At 40.3% G+C, this 22,700-nt stretch overlaps 1 protein-coding gene across 2 annotated transcripts in view; it reads right to left on the reverse strand.

Moving 5' to 3' along the window:
- DOK5 (docking protein 5) overlaps positions 1-22,700 on the reverse strand; it is an 86,053-nt gene that overhangs the window by 18,439 nt on the left and 44,914 nt on the right. Inside the window, exons 3-6 of one of the 2 annotated variants that reach the window (XM_044985569.1) lie at positions 5,674-5,788; positions 5,454-5,594; positions 2,724-2,913; positions 1,242-1,377 (exon numbers count right to left, since the gene is read on the reverse strand). In XM_044985569.1, coding sequence (XP_044841504.1) covers positions 1,242-1,377; positions 2,724-2,913; positions 5,454-5,594; positions 5,674-5,788 — 582 coding nt within the window. The remainder of the gene's footprint in view (positions 1-1,241; positions 1,378-2,723; positions 2,914-5,453; positions 5,595-5,673; positions 5,789-22,700) is intronic. The other variant, XM_044985570.1, reaches the window with a different exon arrangement.

Genomic DNA, 22,700 nt, shown 5'->3' on the forward strand with positions numbered 1-22,700 from the left:
TTTCAGAGGACGATTTCCATTTTATCTCAACCAATTACATCCAGCCTGACTCACTGCCACAATATATCCCTTAGACCAGGAGCTTAGAAGGATTCTGAAAAGGACTAGACATTAATATGGATAATAACAACATCCATGTTTACATTAGGAAGGATAAGTATTGATAAGGGGTATAATCCCTTATGCTTTAGGGTATAAGCCAATCACTATCTGTATGGAATAAGGAGAAAATTTCCCATGTGGGTCAGGTTATCCCACAGTTCTCCATTAAGCGAATTTTATATCTTCTGAAACATCTGTAACTGGTTAGAATGCTAGTTTGGGATTCAGGATACTAGTGTTCAATTTCCTGTTCTGCCACAGACTTCCTATATGATCTTTGGCAAGGTACTTAGTCTTTCTGGGCCTCAGTTCCCCAGCTGTAAAATGGAGATAATCAGTACTTCCCCCTCTCTCAGAGGTGTTGTGAGGATCAAATACACTCAAGATTGTGAAGTGCTCAGATGCTACAATGATGGGAGCCGTATAAGTACTTTACACAGATCACTGTATGAGACAGGACAGTAGCCTAGATATACCACTGGTCTGATCCAGCATGCCAGTTACTGAGTCTCTATATGCCTAATTTCTCTAGTTTTGTAAATGTCAAAAAACCAGGTCTGAAGACACGATTAAAGCATTTTACAGCCCCGGGAAGCTGAGATGCTTTGAGACTCTAGACTAGTATTAGTTTCCCCTTAACAACATATGACACTTTCTAAATTATTCTTAAAGTGTAGACATCAATTAATAAATGGAAAACCATGAGTCAGCCACAATATTTTGGAATTACATTGATGAGAAACACTTCCAAATAAACTACTCAAGTTGCTGATTAATAATTGGAAGCTAATGAGAATGGAAAACATGTGCCTACAGGACCCAGCCATCTTTCCTATAGCAATTTACACCTCTTGATGGTTTTACAAATAATGCAATCAAGGAATATAATGCAGAAATTTCTTTACTTTCAGTTGCTTAAAAAAGCAATCATTATTTACTGCTTTAGTAACCTCAAGTGCTAAATGCCATCAGAACTGAACACATTACCACCTTAACTAGAAGAGAAGAAAATCATCATGCACTCAAACTATTTAATAACTGTAAATCAAAAATTAAGAACACGCTCAAGAAAGTGGTCTATGGATTGTGTTACTCATTAATGCGGAGTGTTGGATGACAAACACAACTAACAGCCATACCACTGAATTTTTCACACTCTGTAATAAGCGCTCATGTTGTTCTGCTATGGCCAAAGCAGCTGAGTGAACCTTCTGATAGATCGCCTCCCCATCTCTTGTCTGAAAGATGAATAGTCCTTCCCCAGTGTCACACATCCTGCCAAAGCGAGAACAGAAATGATCCAAATGTGAGGTTTTCATTTGTTCAGGGTGATTTGTAAAGTATATTTTCGGCACTACTGCTGTAAAAAAAATAGTGATATCAAAGCAAAAGGTAATAAAAATAACAAATGATTGTTTGCAGTACAATACATGGATTTAGATACAACTTCATAAGCATATATACAGACTGCTAGAACAGGATATGATGATTACTCATCATCATCAATAACATACGGGCCAGATTCTCCAACCCATATTCATGGAGTAGTATTTACTTATGCACATAATTGCTTCTCAATGTACAGAATCAAGTCCTTGGTGTATTTCACTTTCAAACTATGTACACTTGAAAGGGTTTGATTCAGCTGTGAGACTCAGGCCCCTGTCTGGAATCTACATTACTGAACTAAATTAAATCTCTTTAAATTGTATCTCTTTAGATTTATTAAAGATGTTTTTAGAAATAGGGAAGTGTCTCTTAGATCAGAATTGTTACTAAGAAGAGAAATGTTACCTCCACATGCACTGGTGGATGTGAACTTTATTTAATTGAGGAGACCAATATGTAAATTTGCAGAGAAAGTCAGTAATTAGGCTTATATTGATTTGCACCATTAGGAGAGCACAACATTTCCTCTGGGACCTGTGTGAAGCCACCATGCCATTTCTCTTCAGATTGTTGCTCTTTCAGCTCTATAGAGAAACATCCATTTCAACAGAAAACATAAGGGTCTAACAGGAATGAAAATAGCATTTTAACACTAATGCCAATGCTTTAAGGCAAAATTCCCCTCTTGCATCTACATGACAGATCCTGACTCCGCTATTTAGCTCTCCCTAATTGCACAGAACTCCAGTAAAATTTTGAGAGCAGAGTTTGCCTTCAACTTGAAACACTTGTACATGTAGCTAGTAGATCCATTAGTAACTCCTGATTGAATCTTCATGCCATTATGGCTAAGGTAGGTGCTATTAGTGACCAAGGGTCAATCTTTGTGTTGTACGAATTACTGGCAGAGTATGATATTCCCCCCCCCATTTTTTTAAATCTGTACATCCAATTCTCCGGGCTCATGTACAGTATTTATTAAAAATAACTACACAGTAAAAAGTAGAATCAGTGTGCAAAAATTTGTGTTTTTTTAAGCAGCAACTTAAAACTATCCATATCAAAAGGATGAAACGTGAACAAGGTGTGGAACATCCTCTGTAAGGTTCTGAACAATCTCCACTCTCATTCAATTCAGTATGAGGTGGGGAAGCTCATTAGTACCACCTAGAATTAGCCCCCCTATCGCCTCTCTATGAAAATGGCTTATAGTATTATAGCAAAGCACTCACCTCCCTGCTTCAAACGTAAACCAAGTTGGGTCTCGTCCATACCGCCGGAGGGCACTTAATGGCCAAGAGATGAGTTTTACTCTGGGATTCTGGATATCCCAAAGACAGATATGCTCAAATGTTATCTGCAAGGTACATTCCCCATGCACCTCTAAATTAGGGGATGGCATTAAATACACATTGAATCTCTCTGGAAGAAAAACAAATGGTTGGTCTAAAATCTCTAAGATTTTCCTATTTTTCCTTTATTTATAATTACAAAGTCTTATATCCACTTTTAGCAATTACACCAAGAATAAAAACTCACTTGCCTCAATTGATTGCATTTATTTCTAAAAATATACTGCATACAGAGTGAAGCCATTTAAGTACCATAAGAACAGTACATAGCAATGGTCTCTAAAAATCGATAAAATATTATCTACGTGATCACCTTTTAAAACAACTGAGATTTGAAGCTCTCTGGGGCAAGGGTCTATTTTATTACTCATCCGTAAAGGGCCTAATAGAATCCTGGATTCCAAGCCAGAAGGGATCATTGTGATTCTCTAGTCTGCTCTTCTGTATAACACAATCCATAGAATTTCCCAAAAATAATTCCTAGAGCAGATCTTTTAGAAAAAAAGTCCCACCTTGGTTTAAAAATCATCAGTGATAAATCCACCATGAGACTTGGTAAATTGTTCCAGTGGTTAATTTTCTCCCATCATTAAAAAAAAATTACACTTTATTTCCAGTCTGAATTTGTCTAGCTTCAACTTCCAAACACCAAGGGAGAAAGTTCAAGCTGCCAAGGTTCAATATGTGGGGCTGCAAGAATCGGAGACCATACAGAAGCCACACAGTGGAATTTAACAGCTCTCTGCATGCTGCACAACTAAACTCCCCAGTGGCCTGCTCTGCAGGAGATTGGAAGGGAGGTGAGCTCTGGTATGGCCTGGGAAGTGACTGGGACATTGCTAATGGATCCAGACCTACACAAATTCACTGACAACATGTCATATGGAAGGTTGCAGTAGGCTACAACTTGTTACCCATGGGAAACACTCCAGTGCTCTGGCCTGGGTTGGGATCGCACAGAAGATACAGCATTCTCTACCCAAGTAGGCTTTGATTCCCCAGACAAAGCCTATTTACTCAGGCCTTATATTCAGGACATGTGTCATTGTGAAGAACTATGGCAATGAACTTCTCTTCTAATAATTATAGTTGTATATAAAAAGCATCACAAGAATAGTTAAAGTGCAGTGCAAGTTTGTGCATTTAATAAATCTCTAATCTATGTTCATGACTGCTTAAGATTTTATAAGAACTCAATTTCGCAAAGAGGATTCCCTCAGTCTACTTCTCACAGACATGGAATTATCTAAAGCCACTCACCCACTTGTCAAACTGGTTCCTTCTCATTCATCACCTTTTTTTAATTCACTTGACTTAGTGCACATATTTTGGATTGAATGAGTAACAATCAGAATTGATAGAGGAAAGTGGTAAGTAAATCTGAAAATTAATATGTTCTTTAATTTCAAGTCGGGATAGTATTTTAGAGGTTTAGAATCTGATTCTCCACTCTGTTACATTAGTTCTGTGATGGTATAACTCTGTTTAAGCCAGTGGAATTGCATGGACAACGGAGACAATGTTTCCGAAACAGGGGCGGCTCTAGGCATTTTGCCACTCCAGTGGCTTGCCACCCCAAGCATGCGCTTGGCGTGCTGGGGCCTGGAGCCGCCCCTGCTCCGAAAAGACAATGGAATGAAACACAGATTCAGATTTTTAACTCTGAAATCTGGTTTTAAAAAAGCTTGGAGAAATGCTACTAAAGGAATTCCAGGTTTTCTTCAGGTGAAAAGACAACCTAAACTTTCAAAATTAACTCTTTTAGGTTCAATGAATGGTTAAAAATGTAGTTGATGTTGCATTCTCCATTATATTTTTAGTGCAAGTCCCTGGACTCAGTTTGCAACAGAAATGGGATGAGGGTTAATTATAAATTCTAATATGTTAACCATACATGGGCATCTTAGACCGTGTGTTTGGCCAGTATACAGACATGAGGGGAAATAAGCTAATAATTAGGGCTGCTTGAAAGGAGGAGAGATTCCAGCCTGTGCTTCTCAAAGAGGAGTGTATTTTCAAGGTATATGCATGTGGGCACACAAAAGGCATTCACAACTGTATTTTGCATGCAGTTAATAAAATTGTGTGCACTAATTAAATCATGGAAAGCCCACGTGTGCATGCAATTAGCTGATTTCCATATGCAAGTGAAGTAATTGAGCTCAGATTATGTATGCAATTATTATTTATATTGCAATATTTATTATTTGTATTTGTGCCTACGAGCCACAGTCATGAACTGGGACCTTATTTGGCTAGGTTCCTTCCAATGCAGAACCAAAAAGCATTCCCTGCCCCAAAGAGATTACAATGCACATAATTTGTCTAAAAAAATCTGACTAGAACATTTCTAAAATCCTAAATCAGAGTGTCAGATTAGCAGAACAGGTTAGTGCTGTTAACAATCAAGATTCGTGTTTTTAGTTTTGTTTTGGGGTTTGTTTTTTTGGTTTGTTAGTTTGGTTTTTGCACCAGGTTGTAAAAACTTGAGTATATTTCTGGTTTCTCCATGCACAGCCCAAACATTTCAGTAACTGAGCCATGCCCTCAGGTAGGAATTATGTTCTAAAACTTTCTAAATGCTATAAAGTTCAATATTTCTGTACATACCACTCTGCTCCCTTTCTACACCAGATGCCAACAAGTCAGGCTCTCCAAGGCTTATGTCATTAATCTGAGTTCCTAGGCATTCCATCTGCAGCACTTTGCACCACTCATCCGCCTCGAGTTCTGTATAAATGCCCAGAAAATCTGTGTGTAGGTACAATATGTTTATAATTTCACAATTTACATTCCAGTGTTTTCTAATATACTGTGCCAGTTTACCCACCTGATTCACAAGCAAAGGTTTTGGATGTGTCATCATTAAAATAAATGCCTACAGCATGTTTCTTCGTGTTTTTTGGCAGTCGTAATATATTCTTCACATTATTGAGTTCCGTGACCTGAAAAAGAGTAATTTGGAGTTCTAATTAGAATCCTTGAATAATGACTATTGAACGGAGGAGAGAAAGGAAACGCATTAAGTCAAGCTGGAGAAAAAAACCCAAAAAGAATGAGCCCATGAGCACACACAAGGAAAAGCCATCTTGGCATGAATCAGGCTCTCAGATGAACCTGAAGATTCTAAATGATGTAGTCACATTGACACTTCCACACTGCCTCATTCTGTCTGTGCACAAGCTCCAGTGAAACCCAGTAAAAACAGGATTTAAACCACAGGGATGGTGGAATCATCTCTTCAGGAAGCAGCATTCACGCCAGTGGGGAAACATCATTATGAAGTACATGGTAAAGAACAAACAGGTGCAGCAGAAGTAGCAACAAGACCAAGAGAAAAGATTTCACTTGAGCCACTCACTTTTAGCGGGTGAAACCGATTCTGTTATGACTTGCTCTATGGACGAGTAAACACTAGTGTAGGTGAAATTTTTCACCTAAAACTATTTTTGATGGAAAATTAGTTTTTCAACAGAAGTGTCCACTTTCCTTGTAGGCCTGTGATAGCAGGGGGCTGGACACAATGACCAAGGAGATCCCTGCCAGTCTTATGTCCTACGTTCTTTGAAAATTTTCAATTTTTTGTCAGAAATACAAAAACCTAAAAACCAAAATGTTTAAGTCCTCTCCACCCCTCAAAAATATGGTTTTCAGTAGTTTTTAGCCAGAGATTTCCAGGCTTTGGTTGATAAAAACTGAAAAAGTTTTGATTTTCCGGTTTTCATTTTTTCAATGCAAAGTTGATTTCTCCCTCCCCTGTGGAAATCTCCCATTTTCTGTTCAGCTCTAGTAGACAGCTTCAGCAGACAACAGGTGATTTTTAACATTTCTACACAAAGAGCCCTATTTTCCAGCCTGGACTAAGATTTTGACAAAAAAAGAGCCTAAAATTTGGCTCAGTGATAACTGTTGGTTGCTCTGCACTATTAACACTCAGGGGAGTGGCTAAATATGGAATCAGGGGACTACATTTTTAGGCTTCTGTTTTGGAAAAATCTTGGCTTTACACCTCAACATTTTCACTGCCAAAATAACCATCTGAACATGAACTTCAGCCACTCCCTCCACTGGTGCATTTTTTTGGTAATTTCATCAGAAAGAGGAAGGATGTGGCTGCTAGACCTGTTCTCTCCAAAGACAGCTTGCACCATCATTGTCCAGGTTTTCCTAGTTCTCTGAGAATTACTGAAAGGGTATTGTAACATTGAGCAACATTACATCCCAGTGGAAAATTTCACTTGTCTTTTAACCATTGTGGGCTGGTTCTCTACAATACTGAAAAACTAAAGACATTACAATCTATTTATAAAGAAGTGAGAGACAAATATCCAAATGAGCCTTAGGCTCCCACTGACCCTGTCTGACCCAGTTCCTCCTCAAAGCAGTTCTATTGCATGTTCCCTTCTGGCAAGAGAGAGAGAGAGAGAACAGCTCTATAGGAGGAAAATCTTTGAAAGCTAACCTCTCCTGAAGGAGAATGAGGAAAGTAGCAAAGTGATGGGTGCATTGTGAGCAGCCTCCAAAATAAAAAAAAGCAATGCATTGGCTGAAACCTGTGTCTGGACTCAGACTTCATTGAGAAGCGGCAGAAAAAGAGTCAGGAGGATCATCACACAAACACTAAGCCAGCTGCTAAGTCTCACCTCCAAGTGGCTGAATTCAGAACTCAGTCTTTCTTGCCTATGGGTTTTAGAATCAATCTTGACATTTGCTTTAAACAGGATAATGTAATTGTGCTTAATTTGCAAGATCTCTTCCCACTTTTACAGGGAAAGCTATGGTGAGAGAGCCCATGATGGAAGAGCATTCCTGATGCTAACAAGACACTAACAAACATTTTGATAAAAATAAGAAATCTGTCAATATGTATTCCCCTCCCACCTCTTCCCATTACAGGTGAACTGCAAATTATCAGCTGCCAAGTTCAACTTCTAATATTTCCTTCTCGCTCCCTCTCTTACTCACAATGAATAGTACTTTACTCTCTCGGAGTAATTCCTCTGAAGAAAATGGGACTAATGGTGGAGTAAATTATTACTCATGTTGAGTAGAGAATGGTAGAATCTGACCCATTAAATAGTTTGCTACAGTATTACATAGAATGCACTACTCTTATCATTTACCATATAGCATTAGATAGAACACAGGGAAGAGCCCACTTCCTGAAGTCGTTAAGCCTGCTTTAGTTCTCCCCATTGTTCAAAACCACAACATGGAGGCAGCTCAAGATTTGTGCAAGATTAGTGGCCACACAGAGATGGTATTATAGCTCCTTCCCTACCGGTGGGCTTAGGCCTGTGTGAATAGCATTGCTCTACATTGTAGAATTCCCTTCACAACTCCAGTTACTGGGCCTTCGCCAGACTGATGTTACTGGGTGTTTTTTGTCTACAGAATTTGAATCCATGATCACAAAAAGGTGAAATAACCTAATTCACTGATATGGCATCTCTGAAATAATGTAGCCTTCATCTTGTGGTTGGTAGAGGACCAGACCATGGAGAAAGACTGTTGCCAGAAGCTGGTATATGCATTCTTTCAATGATTTACATTAGACTTGACACATCCAGAGAAAAGCTTTCCAGAATAAAGTCTTCAGTTTCCAAATATTCTCTACACATTCATAAAGGCCAGATTCTGCTATCTGTACTCATGCTGAGCAGTAGCTTACAAATCAATGTATTAACTGCAGAATAATGTATTATTTAGTGTGGATAAGGGGGTTTCATAATGGGATATATGATGATTCACAGTGGTTTCCCTGATGTATATTAACAATAATATCAATATAAGCACTGTGGCCTAATGCTTTAAGCAGTGGTCCATCAGGGTAATCCGCTGGCGGGCTGCAAGGCAGTGTTTACATTGATCGTCCACAGGCATGGCCACCCGCAGTTCTCAGTGGCCGCGGTTTGCCGTACCCAGCCAATGAGAGCTCCAGGAAGCGGCGTGGGCTGGCCACTGCTTCCTGCAGCTCCCATTGGACGGGAACTGCGAACCATAGCCACTGGGAGCTGCGGGTGGCTGTTCCTGTGGACGGTCAATGTAAACACTATCTCGTGGCCCGCTAGCAAAATATCCTGATGGGCTGCGGGCTGCAGGTTGCCCACCACTGCTTTAGAGAATAAGGAGCTCTCTGTTCCCCTCTGTTGTTGAACAGGGGAAAGAATGGCCCCAGAGCTGCTTCATTTGCATAAGCTATTTACCTAGAACTCAGGAGGCATGTCCCAGGGGAAGAAGCTCTCTGTCCCCATCTATTGGTGAATAGGGAAAGTATGGTTGCAGAGAAAGCTTCATTTGCATAATCTTTCTACCAGTAATTCCTCCAGTGACACTTTGGGAGCCACCAAACTGGCCACAAACTCAAAATCTATTGAGTAGTGGAACTGAACTGACAAAGAAGAGAGGGGAACCCTATCTTGTGCCATGGAGTGCATCCAAAATGGCAAGGACTTTGCTCAAGGGACTTATATGTAGTAGTTCCCCTCTACTGAGGATCCTGTGCCATTGAGAGAACTTTTTGCTGAAGCCACAAAGTACAACACCAGAGCTACCATGGAAGAATCCAATGCCTGCAGATTGGATGCAAGATATCAGCCTTCATCATCTTAAATGGGACTTAGCACATGCTTACCATTAAAACATGCGCTTAAATGCATTGGTAGATTGGGGTTCAAAAGTCTCTCTTCCACAGGCCTAGCAAAGAGCAAGGAGCACTGTAGTCAGGTGACTAGGCTCTTAGAAGTTTCAAATGGAATTCTTTTTTATGTAAATAAGATTTTTGAGCGAACCGTGTATAAATTTAAACATGGGTTTTCAGTTGTTCAGCATATCATGACTATGGAGTTTGGGAAGAATATACAACTGAGGATGGGGGAAAAAAAAGTACTGACATTATCAATTCATCTCAAAGGTCATGCAGTTATGAAGAACTACTGTGGTAATCCAAAAGGCAGAGCAATAGATTTCAATAGTAATTTAGTACACTTCAATTCATGCTTGAAATGCCAAAGTTCATCCATTTGAACAGCAACATTTGTTTTCATTTGGTTCCTTTTTCCTTTCACATTTGCTCTTTATGAGCGTACTATATCACAAAGCAAAGACTATTTATACTATTATCTATCTCTCATCATGATTACCTTCATAGTGCCCATACTAACCAATTTTGCTTTAATGGTTATCAAGAAACATTAATCCTAATGAACAAAACAAATTCTTCTTCACACCAATATTAGATCAGAGGAGGAAAATATATGGAATACAGATTGGCGTGGTTGGTAGAAAGTTTATTTTGAAGGCTTTCAGATGGGCCTTCTGCTGGTCATGCATGGGGTAAATTTCACCCTTTAGGACAAATCTTGGGAATATTGAAGTCAGTAGGAACTTTGCCATAGATTTAAATGAGACTTCAGATATTATACTGAAGAAAAAACCCATAGTTATAACTGAAGTTAGATAGTAAACAAAAATGTAGAAAGATTAGCACCATAGATAAAATTTATCAACAGCTACCAAACTTTAGAGAAAACTGCACTGGAAACTTAGTTTGGGCAGGAGGCATTTCACACAGTATGGTCTTTCTGAAATCCTTTACTTGTAGCTATGAACATTTTCTGATTATATTTGGTTTTGTAAATCTGAACAGGCTGCAGTGGAAACATTACCCTGTGTGCTGTGATAGATGTATAATCCACAATTTTGACCTCTGGTCCTAGACCAAATATCTATGATAATGTGCACATCATTCCTTCTCTTCCCAGCTGGCTTCAACTCTAATTCTTTTTTGGTGCAAGGTTTCATAAACACAATGAGAAAAATAACTTGAAGAAACCAAGCACTATGGGTGTCATTTGGACCGTGAATTACACAAATGATTTGTTGTGAAGTATTAACCACCAACATCCCTTCACAGATCAACTCTTCAATTCTCTACTTCCAGACTCTTCAGCCAGAAGACTTACTTTTTGTGTGCTTTGCTTTCAAGGCTGCCATTTTATGTAGCCTGAGCTGTGCAGCAGAAGTCTCTGCTGTTTCTCTTTTATTCTTCACAGCTACATTTTTATTTTTGGAATTGTTACTGAACATGTAAGAGATGACAAAGAAGACAGACACATTCCAACATGGGAACACCCCCTTCTTTTAAGATCTAACTTTAGCCATTGGGTTATCCATGTTCTTTAGGCTCAAAATTGCACCTGTGTATCTGAGGGGGAAACTATGTAAAGACCTCTTGATAACTGAGCTACTAAATCCCTCAACAAGCCATCATCATCATCATCATCATCTCCTCCTCCAGGTATCCAGGCAGTCTTCCTTCAGCTGACACTTGTGTGGCAGATGGTGCAAATGGCCTGGCACAAGTATGCTCAATCTATGTTGAAAAGTGACAGACTGCTAACATCTTTAGTATTGTGCTTTTTGGCAAGAACGGCTGATGAAGAAGTCTGAAAATGACTGGAAATATTTGTGACTGAATTTTTCCTGGTTTCTTTGAGGGTGACTTGTGTCACCTTCTTACTTGGTGTTGTTTATTATTGTTACTAATACTATTTTTCTTTTCTGCATCTTACTAACTCTCCTTGACTCAGATTCTTTCACAGCAAATGTATTTTCATATGCATGATTTGTGCTGTGCTAACATTAATTAGTTAATCCTCAGCAGTTCTTTCAGATAATGATAATTACTGTACCAACTCCCATTTTTAGAAATAGGAAAACTGAGACACAAAGAAATTAAGGCCAATGTTTTCAAAAGTGGCCACTAATTGTGGATGTTTGCCACAGTTTCAGGGTAACTGCACCTGTGACCTGCTCAAACCATGCCCTCTTAGGTCTCCAACAATCACTCTCACTGAACAGGGACCCATGTTCCACTCTCTCCTGACCAGGGCTTTAGGCTTGCAGCCTTCTGATACTCAGAGAGGTTCTCCCCAGCAGATCTGATCAAAAGTCTAGGCTCCATGTGTTGCTGTCTCTCCAAGGGCTATGACTGATATACTCCAGTGGTTACAAGTCATTACGGGTCCTAGCAAGCACTACCTAGGACTGCTGTGAGTGATATCTAAGCCTCTGTGTTCTGTAGAGTGGCCACTGATGCATTCCCAGAATACTAGACATTGCAGTACTTCTGGAGTGGTGTGACCCCGCACCATGTATGTGAGGTCACGCCAGATGGGGCGGAGCAGTACACTCTGCAAAATGGCCTCCTTTCCAAAAACAGGACTTAAAACCAGACAAATGTCCTGCCTTGGGCTCTGGATCCCCTGGGGTTTGTCAGACTTCTAGAGCTGCAGCGCTGGTTCCTCCTTTTGCCAGCCTGGCATATTTCCTGGGTACTGACTCAGTCTGCTACCTGATCAGTCTCCTGCCTTAGCCCCAGGACCAGCAGTGACACCCCACGAGATACCCCAGTTAATTAAACACACTCCTTTCCCTTAACTCCATCCAAAAAGTATGAAGGTCCTAGTTTACAGTTTAACACCCTCAGGGCATAAAGTAGTTGTCGAGCAGTCAGCACACACACACACACTTTGCACAATCCAAAGCCTTTATACTCTTTTACTCGTAATCATGTCAAGAACAGGGAAGCACGGATCATACAAAAGAACAAACCTCTGAAACCGCAATGTCCCACACTTTCTAGCTCACACTTCCCTCGTGAGCCCTTGGGAAACATCGGGGTCCAGGAAAACAAAGTGTTCCCTCCTCATACAGGCGGTGGTATGCTAGCTGGTCTCTCTCACTCATGGTGCCCCTCACCCAGCTTCTGTGACCTTCTGCTCTCCTGCCCCATCCTACCTCTTCCTCTCTGGCCACCAGTTCCTCTGTTTCTTTATTTAAGCCCCTCTTGGTCAGCTGGCCTGTTTTGTTCTACTGCTGGTATGTTTCCACTGTCAAGTACCATTGTTAATCTTAAGTATTTCCCTTTGTATCTGTCTGGTGTGTACATGCTACAGGACCTGTCAGCAACAGTGAATCTACATACAGACTGGCATTTGTAATATAGCAGTTTTTCATCGTATGACTTCACAAATCTGGCAAGTCAAAGTCCCACCAACCTTTCAGCAGGGTTTGGATAAAAGGTTGTGTCCATTTTTGTTCAATCAAAATGAAGGCACCTCTGGCAGGTTAAACTCAGTCTTTTATACCAAAAAGTCTTTCTTTGTCCTTGAGCCTCTGGTACATATTTAAACCAATACACAAAAACAACCCCATGCGATGGTACTTCTCTGGAGTAGTCTACATTCGAGAGACTGCAGTAATGACCCCCATTGTGTTTAGCTCCTGGAGGAGCTTTGGTAACCCTAGCTCATGGAGTAGAATACGATCCCTGGTGCACAATGATCCATATAACATTCATAAAGTTAATATAATAGTCCCGGAAAATACTGCATGCGATTGTAAAATCTGTCATGGCTTCTGTTTGTAAATGCCCAGCTTACACACTGTATGAAATCCATTGGTTTTCTATTGCCATTGACTTCAATTGGGTCAGGATTTCACCCCTAGGGCTTAATTTTTGAAAAGTACTAAGGGTCTGCAGCTACTGAAGCTGTAGGTATTTGGCTTTTTTTAAAAAAATCAGGCCTATGGGTCTAAAATCTGGCATCTAAAAACCAAGGAACTCAAAATTAAGTCCCAATTTTCAAAAATAGGTGCACTCCCAAATTGCACAACATATTGTCCAAGCTTATGCATAGGCTGTGGATTTGTGTGCATGTACTCACCGTACCCTGAGTTAGATTTAAAATTCCTCGGAGTGTCTTTTTATTTTCTATTTTATTCCCTCACAAGATTTTCTGAGGGAGGAAGGCAGAGTACTTCTTCCTATAAAACGACCCCCCCAAAGCTCGTTCATGCATATGAATAGCAGTACATGAACTCCATGAACTGTTTCAACTGCTTCAGAACTACTTCACAACGTGCTTCTGGTGTTGACCCATATACACTTCATATGTAAGTAAGAAAGTGCCAGTATTCTAACAGAAAATTAGGAGGAGTACATTTGCAGCTGGAACTCTACTCCAGCCTCCATGTATGGGTGCAAAAAAATTATATGTACTCTTACTTGCACCTGCTTTTACAGTCACAAACACCTGCTAACAATCCTAGCACCTGTGGGCATAAACAGTTTTTAAATGTTTAGAGGGCCAAATATATCATACCTTTCTGAAAGGGGTAAATTATCAACCATTAGCCTCCATCTCTGCATGTGCAAAGCTGCATGCACACAAAGATACAAGTGTGTTATGGTTTGACATCTGACAAAAATGATATTACATTTCATAAGGCTTCCAATTCTGGCTTATAGAAGGATTATGGCTAAAACCACCTACTGAATTTTGAGACTGGAATTATTAGGACTTATCACCAACTCTATCATTCTCAGAACTAGTCCCTTGGCTCACATGTTCATTTGAGCTGTGCTTGAGATCCATAACCACTGGCTACCAGCTTTATACTACTTGTCACTTCACAGTAAGGAATGGCACATATACACTATATACACCATAATACGCCTGATAAATCTTGATGTATGACAGTCCAATAAAGATGCCAAAAATGCCCTGCCAACTTTTTTCAAGTCTCAGACCAGACACTCTATTTATAATAAGTGATAGTATTCATTAAAATAAATGTTTAACAACCAGTGATTAGCAGAGTGGTCATACTTTAAATGTTTAATTTGCTACCAATATAGTTTTGCATTAGCGAGCTCAGAGAACAATTACAAATTACACAATTCAATTTTCCAAATGGATTATTTTGTAACTAGGCAGAAAGACTGCTTAAATTACTTCTGCTGTTTCAAGGGAAAATTAATACGACCGGATTAAAACTCAGATCCCCTTGAGGAATCAGTATATTACTGTCAGCATTATGCAATTAGTTGGTATAGTGTTGGAATATTAAGACCGTTTCTGGTATGTTGCAAAGTCAAAAGACATTTAGAGAAACAAGAATTTAACTTCCAACATTCCCCCCCTCTTCTTTGCATATGATAACATGTAGATGATGATTTATTTATGATTATCAATGAAAACAAGACAGCTACCTAAAAGGCAATTTTCTGCCCAGCTTTTGGAGCCTGTATCCTAATTATTTTTCCTCTCTTGTGGGACTGCATGAATTAAGTGGTCAATTCGCTTTGTGTATACAAATTTGCAGCCCATTTCTTAAGCTTCAAATGACTTTGTTCTCACACAAGTCACCAATCTATAGCCTTGCCCTGAATAAATCACATCCATAGAGCCCTTTAACCTTTATATGTTGTAAAACTAATAGAAGATTCCAAAGTTAAACTGATATTATTTATAGGGAAATATTTTACAAAGTTACTTATTTCGAAAGGATTTGTTGTTCTTTTACCTTAACGAGGCATTGATTTTTATCTATTAAGTACAGGACTCTTCCATGGAACCTGGATTGGTAATGGAACTATTGAACCCTCCCCTATGCACTCAAGAAAGGGCTAGCTAAAATCTGGCCCTAGGAAATTAGTAGAGAGCTTGTATGGCATAACTTAACATCTACTGAAACGATCATGCCTTGCCCATCACCATGGGCACATACGAACACACACATACGAACAAAGCCCACATACCATTAATCTTTAGAATCTTCAACCCAAAGACAAACCTGTTTCTCCTACCTTTAATGATTCTCTGCTGTAGGTATTTTAAGCCACGTGCAGGGCTGGCAAACTCTCTGTCCTCAAAATTTGTGCCCACAATTGAGTCTATCTTCAGAAGCTGACAAACAGGGATTCTCAGAAGCCAGCAAGAGGAGTGAGTAACTGCCAGGAGTCAAATGCCAAGGATGAGGGTGGATTTGGGGCCCAAATCCACAAAGGTATTTAAGCATCTGTGGGAACATCTACACTGCAACGGGGAGCATGCTTCCCAGCTTGGATACACAGACACACGCTAGCTCTGTTCGAGCTCTCATGCTAGAAATAGCAGCATAGCGGGGGATAGCACAGGCAGCAGCTCAGGCTAGCCGCACAAGTACAGACCCACCCAGACCCCCTGGATACATATTTGGCTGGCTAGCCCAAGCCCTGCCCCTTGTGCTATCCCTGTCTACACTGCTATTTTATTGTGCTTGCTCAAGCAGAGCTAGTGAGTCTGTCTACTGGAGCTGAGAAGCAGGTTCCCAGCTACAGTTAGACATGTCCTGACTGACAAGCCAGAAGAAGGTGCCTCTCTCTGTTTAGGACTTTCATCCATGAACTTTCTCCAGGTCAGCCCTTTCTCATGAAAAACCATAGAGATGCCACCTGACTCCAATAGTGAATAGTCCAGTGGACTGAGAATTCACCCAGGGTGTGGGAGACCCAGTTCAAATCCCTGCTGTGCCTGATTAAGAGCAGAGACTTTAATCCACGTCTCCCACCATCCTGGAGAGTTTCCCCAACCACCACACTAGAGGCTGCTCTGGGGTGGGTCTCTCTTACTCTCTTCTGTTGAAGCTTTCCCACTTTCCATGCGTAAATATTCATTAGGCCATGGAGGGAGGGGGAGAAAGAGAGAGATTGACTCTATAGTGGAGAGACTGAGAATGACCCATGTCTGGGCATCCTCATGGGAGACCTGGGCTTTAAGTCCCTACACCAAGTTAGACAGGGAGGATGGAATCTGAGTCACCTACACTAACCACTGGGCTATTGGATATTCTGCTCATTAGCTGCAGGGCGGCATCAGGTCTTTGTGCGTGCCCATCAGTGGAAACTTAAGCACCTATGGGGAGTAAGGCATCTACAAGATTAGGTGGCACCTGAGCAGTGGTTTGATGAATGTCCGGGGAGCCTAAATGTTGGACTTTGGCATCTAAAGAGGCAGTTAGGTGCCTAAATACCTTTATGAATCTAGCCCCAAATCACTAGGCATAATGAGCAGGGCTATGCATGAAAACAATAATCTATAACTAAATTTCCCTCTTTTTGTGTGTCCAGTAAAAGACCTTTAACATTTAGGGGACTGGCTGGAGGAGGGGTCAGAGGTGTTGTTTAAAAAAAAAAAAAAAGAAAAATGTAAAAAGCCTTTTACAAGTAATTTGAAAATGTTGTGAAGGTTTTAGGTTTTTCAGGATTTCCCATAAGCCATACTACATGTTTTTCCCCTTGATCTTGGGGGAACATCATTAATTTTAAAACATCTAGTCCACCCCCAACACACATTCATATTTTTCAGGATATTCTTTAAATAAATTAAACATATGTATGTTTAAAGGCCTGATTCAGATAAATTAGGTGTGCATAATCTCTCTGATTGCATATGTAAATGCTCCTAGTTATTTGATTGTGCATTTGCACTGATTGGGGAAGTCAGTCTTGAAGTTGAAATTCATGCTGGCTTCTGTACTGTCAGTCTGAAATTAATCACAAGTTCCGTCAATAAATGATATACTCTCCATTTATTTGTATTTGACTTACCAGCATATTTTTCACATTTAGGAAGTGGCCTGACGCATACTTAAAATAAAGGTCCAAATCTGTGTTGCATCAGAGAGACAGCACAGAAGATACAGGCCACAGAGCGTGGGAGGAAAGGTGGCTTTACCCCACCAAGTTTGCAAGGCAGCCAAAACAGCATTCAGCATAAGTGAGAGCATCCTCCAGGCTGCCTATGGGCTCACTGCATCTCAGGGTCTCCATAGTGCCAAGCACTATGGCTAGGCCTCCTCCCACCCTCAACCCAATCCCTGCCTTGCATCTTAGCCTGGAGCTTGTGGGGGTGAGACACTATAAGGGAGCTTGTGTCATCCCTATGCTACTTCTACATCAGAGGCTCTCACTCAGCCCCATACACCACTGGAGTGGCATAGAGGTGGCAGAGTTGATCCCAGAATTTCAATCTGGGTTAAGCCTGGCTGAACCATTCAGAAAAGCAAAACAAACTCATCTGAACTAACTGTTCAGATATGCAAAGCAGAATATAGATATCGTGGGTCCGTGATCAGCAGTCTCAGATACCTCAATGTGATGACACCATGCTAGACCCCACAGACCAAAACCCTAAGTGGTGACATAGTAAAGCAGCCCACCAAGCAGAACTCAAGAGAGTTCTCAGACCACGGAAATTGAGAGTCTGACCCCAGATCCAGGACTACTGGTATAACAATGCCATGAAAGCAGATGCTTAAGAAAGAGCCCTGTCCTATCACAATAAATTAAAAGTAACACCTGCAGTTAAATCTATCATTTATAAAAAATAATAAGAAGAAGAAAAGACTTAACACTTCAGTGAAGAAGCAGGTGCTACAGAAACACTGGCTGTTTTCACCATTTTTCCTCCCTTCCCCCCACCCCTTATAGTTTTTGTGATAGTGTAAAACTTTTCCTGTAGAATGATATATAAGGCGAGCAGAGGCTCCTGCTGTTACTAGACTTGATACCGCCTTCATCAGCATTTGAGAGTCATTTTTCAGGGCCCAAGAGGGAGGTTAATAACCAAAATTCTTAAACGTTATTAATGCAAAAGTGGAGTTACAGTATCATTTGTCGAGCTGGATCTCATTGCCCTGGATTCATTAGCACAATCTCTCGGCGCAGTGACACCAGATATGGTAAAGGGGTGGGGCTGCTTTCTCATTTGTCGTAGCAATGCTGCCTTTGTCATAGCTATTTAAAAGCAACCTTCTTTCCCACGGGTATTTAATGAGAATATTAACAGAAAAGAACACAAAGCTATTACCATACACTTAGACCCATTCTTGCTGACCAGTGTGACTATATATCAATAAAGGCAGAGTGCCACGATTCCATGTTAGTCTCATACATCAAAGCAACAGAGCATAAAGATGATGCCTTAGTACAATACATCACCGAAGCCACATTACTCTAATGATATACATAGTGAAAAACTGACCAGAGGGAATATTAGCTGAAATTTCTGCCACGTAAAATTGGTTTTGAATTATTAGCCCATGCTGTTCCTAGAACCAGCTCATGAGTCAAATAAAGGAATAATGATGATGTGGCTATTTTTCTCTTCACTCTATTAGATTTAGTTAATATTACTATTATTAATTGTTATTATTATTATTATTAGACACAGATTATATCCCAGATTGGAATTTCACACATCTACAAAGTAGCCCTCAGGCCCTGACTCATCTAGACAGACAATGCCGCCTTTCTTCTTGGTAACTATGGCATCATAGCAAGTAACATCAGAAAGACTAAATTCCGTTTCTGAGCAATCACCTTCAAAATTTGCATTCACAATGTGGATATATGCCCAGCACTTAAGTGAGAGGATGCAGGGAAAAAACGTTTTTCATGATACATGAGGGTGAGTGGGAGAGGGAGGTTTGAGTATAGCTGACAAGTTGGCCCACATAGTCCTCCAAACTTTAGGTACTACTTTTTGTGGCTACGACAGCCTTTGTTCTTATGCCATAGACTACAAGAGAGGCAGTTCTACAAAACTCTCAGAAATTTCCTTTAAAATATACTCTGATGGTAGAAATAGCAATTGAATGCATGTTACTCAATACTCCCATCAATAATTTGAAAACCTCAGTAGAAAGAATGAAAGGTAGATCTCACAACTAGCCAGGTCCAGATGACCATTCAAGCTACACTGTGGATTAGATCAGTGGTTCTCAAACTAGGCTGCTGCTTGTTCAGGAAAAGCCACTGGCCTGCGGTTTGTTTACCTGCCATGTCCGCAGGTTCGGCCAATCGCGGCTCCCACTGGCCACGGTTCGCTGCTCCAGGCCAATGGGGGCTGCAGGAAGCGGCATGGGCTGAGGGACGTGCTGGCCACCCTGCCTGGAGCGGTGAACCACGGCCAGTGGGAGCCGTGATCGGCCGAACCTGCAGACGCGGCAGGTAAACAAACCGGCCCGGCCCGCCAGGGGCTTTCCCTGAACAAGCGGCGGCCCTAGTTTCAGAACCACTGGATTAGACAATCTCTTTTGCTTGGATGGACACTAGCACAGAATTCAGCTCTGATGGATATTGATTAGGGACACATCTCACTGAGGAGTTCCTTTGTATTGCAGAATGTCTGGATGAGGCAGAGCTGGTGGAAATTTTTCGTATATCTGGTGAAAACAGTAAAAAAAAAAAAGATGATGATTTTGTGATACGTTTTTGCTATTTTGACCAGCTTATAGAGTGGTTGACATTTTTTCAAAAATTCTAAATTTGGCCTAAAAGTCTTCAATCACTTGTCGGAGAAAGCTAAACATCCAGGGTCATCTGAACTAGTCCGTGCTTAACACTGAGCACATGAAACTTCATGCAAACAGGAGTAGTGATTTGAGGACAAGGGATTTCCAGCTCAAACTAGATGGGTTGTCAAGAGTAAGGGGCAGAAAAAGGAGCTGCAGTTATTTTGGCTACAGGTTGGACATACTGGGGCAAGACCCTCAGCTGATGCAAATCAGTGGCATAGCTACACTGAAGTCAATGGAATTATTTCAGTTTATACCAGGTGAGGAATCTGCAACTTTAGCAATGACTTTACCATCTCTGTACAAGAAAAATAGTAGAGCTGAGTGGGAAATGGTTTTCTTGTCCCATGAAAATTTTTGAGATACCAAAAGAATTTACCATCCTGAATTTGGTTGAAAATTTGAAAATTTTCACAAACAGGAAAAAAATTCTAGCTGGGTCAAATCAAAACATTTTCTTTTAGTAATTTTGAGAAGTTTCATTTTTATTTCAATTTATTAATTATTATTATATTAGAGCTAGCATCAATTTCAAAGGAAAAGTAATTTCAACCTGGAAAACTGCAACTTTGTGTTTCAAAAATGTCAAAACAAAACATTGACAATTCTGATACTTCTTTCCTCTAATTTTGTTGTTTTGTGTTGAAAATTTTGTCAAAACTGACCCTTTCCTACAAACAGTTAAATAAAATGGTATTTTTCAACAAAAAGATTTGTCAGAAAATTCCCAACCAGGCCTAGTAAACAGGACTTGTGGACATTTTGTAAATTAATAAGTTATGCTACAGCTGAAAAACACCCTCTCTCCATTTCAAATTTCTCTCCCAATGAAAAATGTGGATACTACTACGCCACAGACTCTGTTACCACAGCAAAGGGGAAATACTAGTACTATCGCTCATCCTGGTGCATAATTAAATTTAAACAATACTGTCTGATAAGCATTGCTTATTTTTCATTTTTGGGAGTGCACAGAAGAATGATAAACATGGAGAAGCAGTAAATTATAATGACGACCCTGACTGTTTGGTGAGGGGCGCCGAGAGAATACACTTCCAGATTCACTGTTGGAATAGTGAATGAAATCAGTAATTAAAATAATATTTACTCTAGACTACAAATGATTTCTGATGAAAATGTACATACTGCAGCAGAAATATTCTGGATATAGATCATTATTATTGTGACTAATTTGCATTGCAGTAGTGCATTTAGGGCCCTGCTCCAAATCAGAGTCCTGTCATACACGGCACTGCACAAACTTATAGCCAGACAGTTTACATCTAAACCATGGGGGCAAACTAGCTTCTTGTGAACACACTTCTACTGGGCATGAGGACATCCACTCCCAGGCTTGTTGACCAACATATTTAAAATGTCGATCTCCACTGGCCACATGCCTGGCTCACCTACAAATTCTTGTCCATTGTGGTCCCCCATATGGAGACATCCTGGAATACTACTCCACTTTGTACAGGAAATTGCAGAATACCTTGCATGGATTCTTTGTGGCTTTGCTTCCCCTGTATTTAGACATTTGAGTCTTACATATCTGGAAACTGGGGCAGGTCTGGTTAACAGGCTCTGAAGTTTGAAAAGTTTTGGTTGGAATAACCTGGATTTCCCATGGCAGAATCTCATTGGGAAAGCCTGGCTTGTGCACCGTAGGTTTGCTTAAATTCTCATGGATTGGCCAGTACTAGAAGTGGGACTATTAATCTGTCACAGGATGAGCTGGCCCATTAACAGGGTTGAGGCCTCAGCTGAACCTGTATCAGATTTGGTCTGGTGGTGGTCTCCCCACGTAGAAGCAGCGAGTGAAGTCACCTGACAAAGCATCAGGTGACTAGGAATTGGGCTTTCTGGGGGAATAAAAGGACAGTCCTGGCCAACTGCCTGCTTGGCCTGTGGATGAGAGTCAACGGACTGGAATATACCATTTAGCTTGACACATTTGGGCTTGAACTCAAAATGCAGCATGAGGAACCATACCAAAATGTTTGTGAATACCCAGAAAGACCAAGAACAGTTTCCAAATATCTTGAACGGGAAGTGCATGTACATAGAGGTTTGAAAGGATGGCGGTTGATCTAGGAATGCAGGTCAAACTCAAACCTAGACAGATTTCAAGTGTATTCAGTGTCTGAGCCAAATCTTTCACACAACTCCAAAAAATATCATAAAATGTGGTTCTAGATAGAACTAATGTAGCTTTCAGAAGTGTATATGTTGCACATACATTTTTTAATTTTAAAATTACGTGAAGATGTTTTATTTCCTTAGAAACGTTTCATGTTTTGGGGGGGAAACGTTGGGATTGGGGCTTGCTTTTGGGTTCTTGGTTTTTTTTTTAAACCAAAACATTTCTAAACAACCCGAAATATTTTCCATGAACATTTTTTAGAGGTTATTTTTACTCAAAAAGTTTAAAAAAAAAAAACAAACCCCACAACCTTTCAGCCATGTCTAGTGTTTATTTTGTGCCTGCAGCTATTTCTGGGTATAAATTTAGCTGATTAAGGGTGAGATTTTCATAAGTACTCAGAACTAACTGAATTCTGCTCCTATTGAAATCAGTGGGAGTTTTACCATTTAAGTGACTGGCCTATACTGAGAGCTATTGTAAATGCCACACTAGCTGTCTGAGCTCCCAATTACATCCATAAATCA

Source organism: Mauremys mutica, chromosome 13 (genome assembly GCF_020497125.1).
Source record: "Mauremys mutica isolate MM-2020 ecotype Southern chromosome 13, ASM2049712v1, whole genome shotgun sequence".
Taxonomy (NCBI): Eukaryota; Metazoa; Chordata; order Testudines; family Geoemydidae; genus Mauremys; species Mauremys mutica.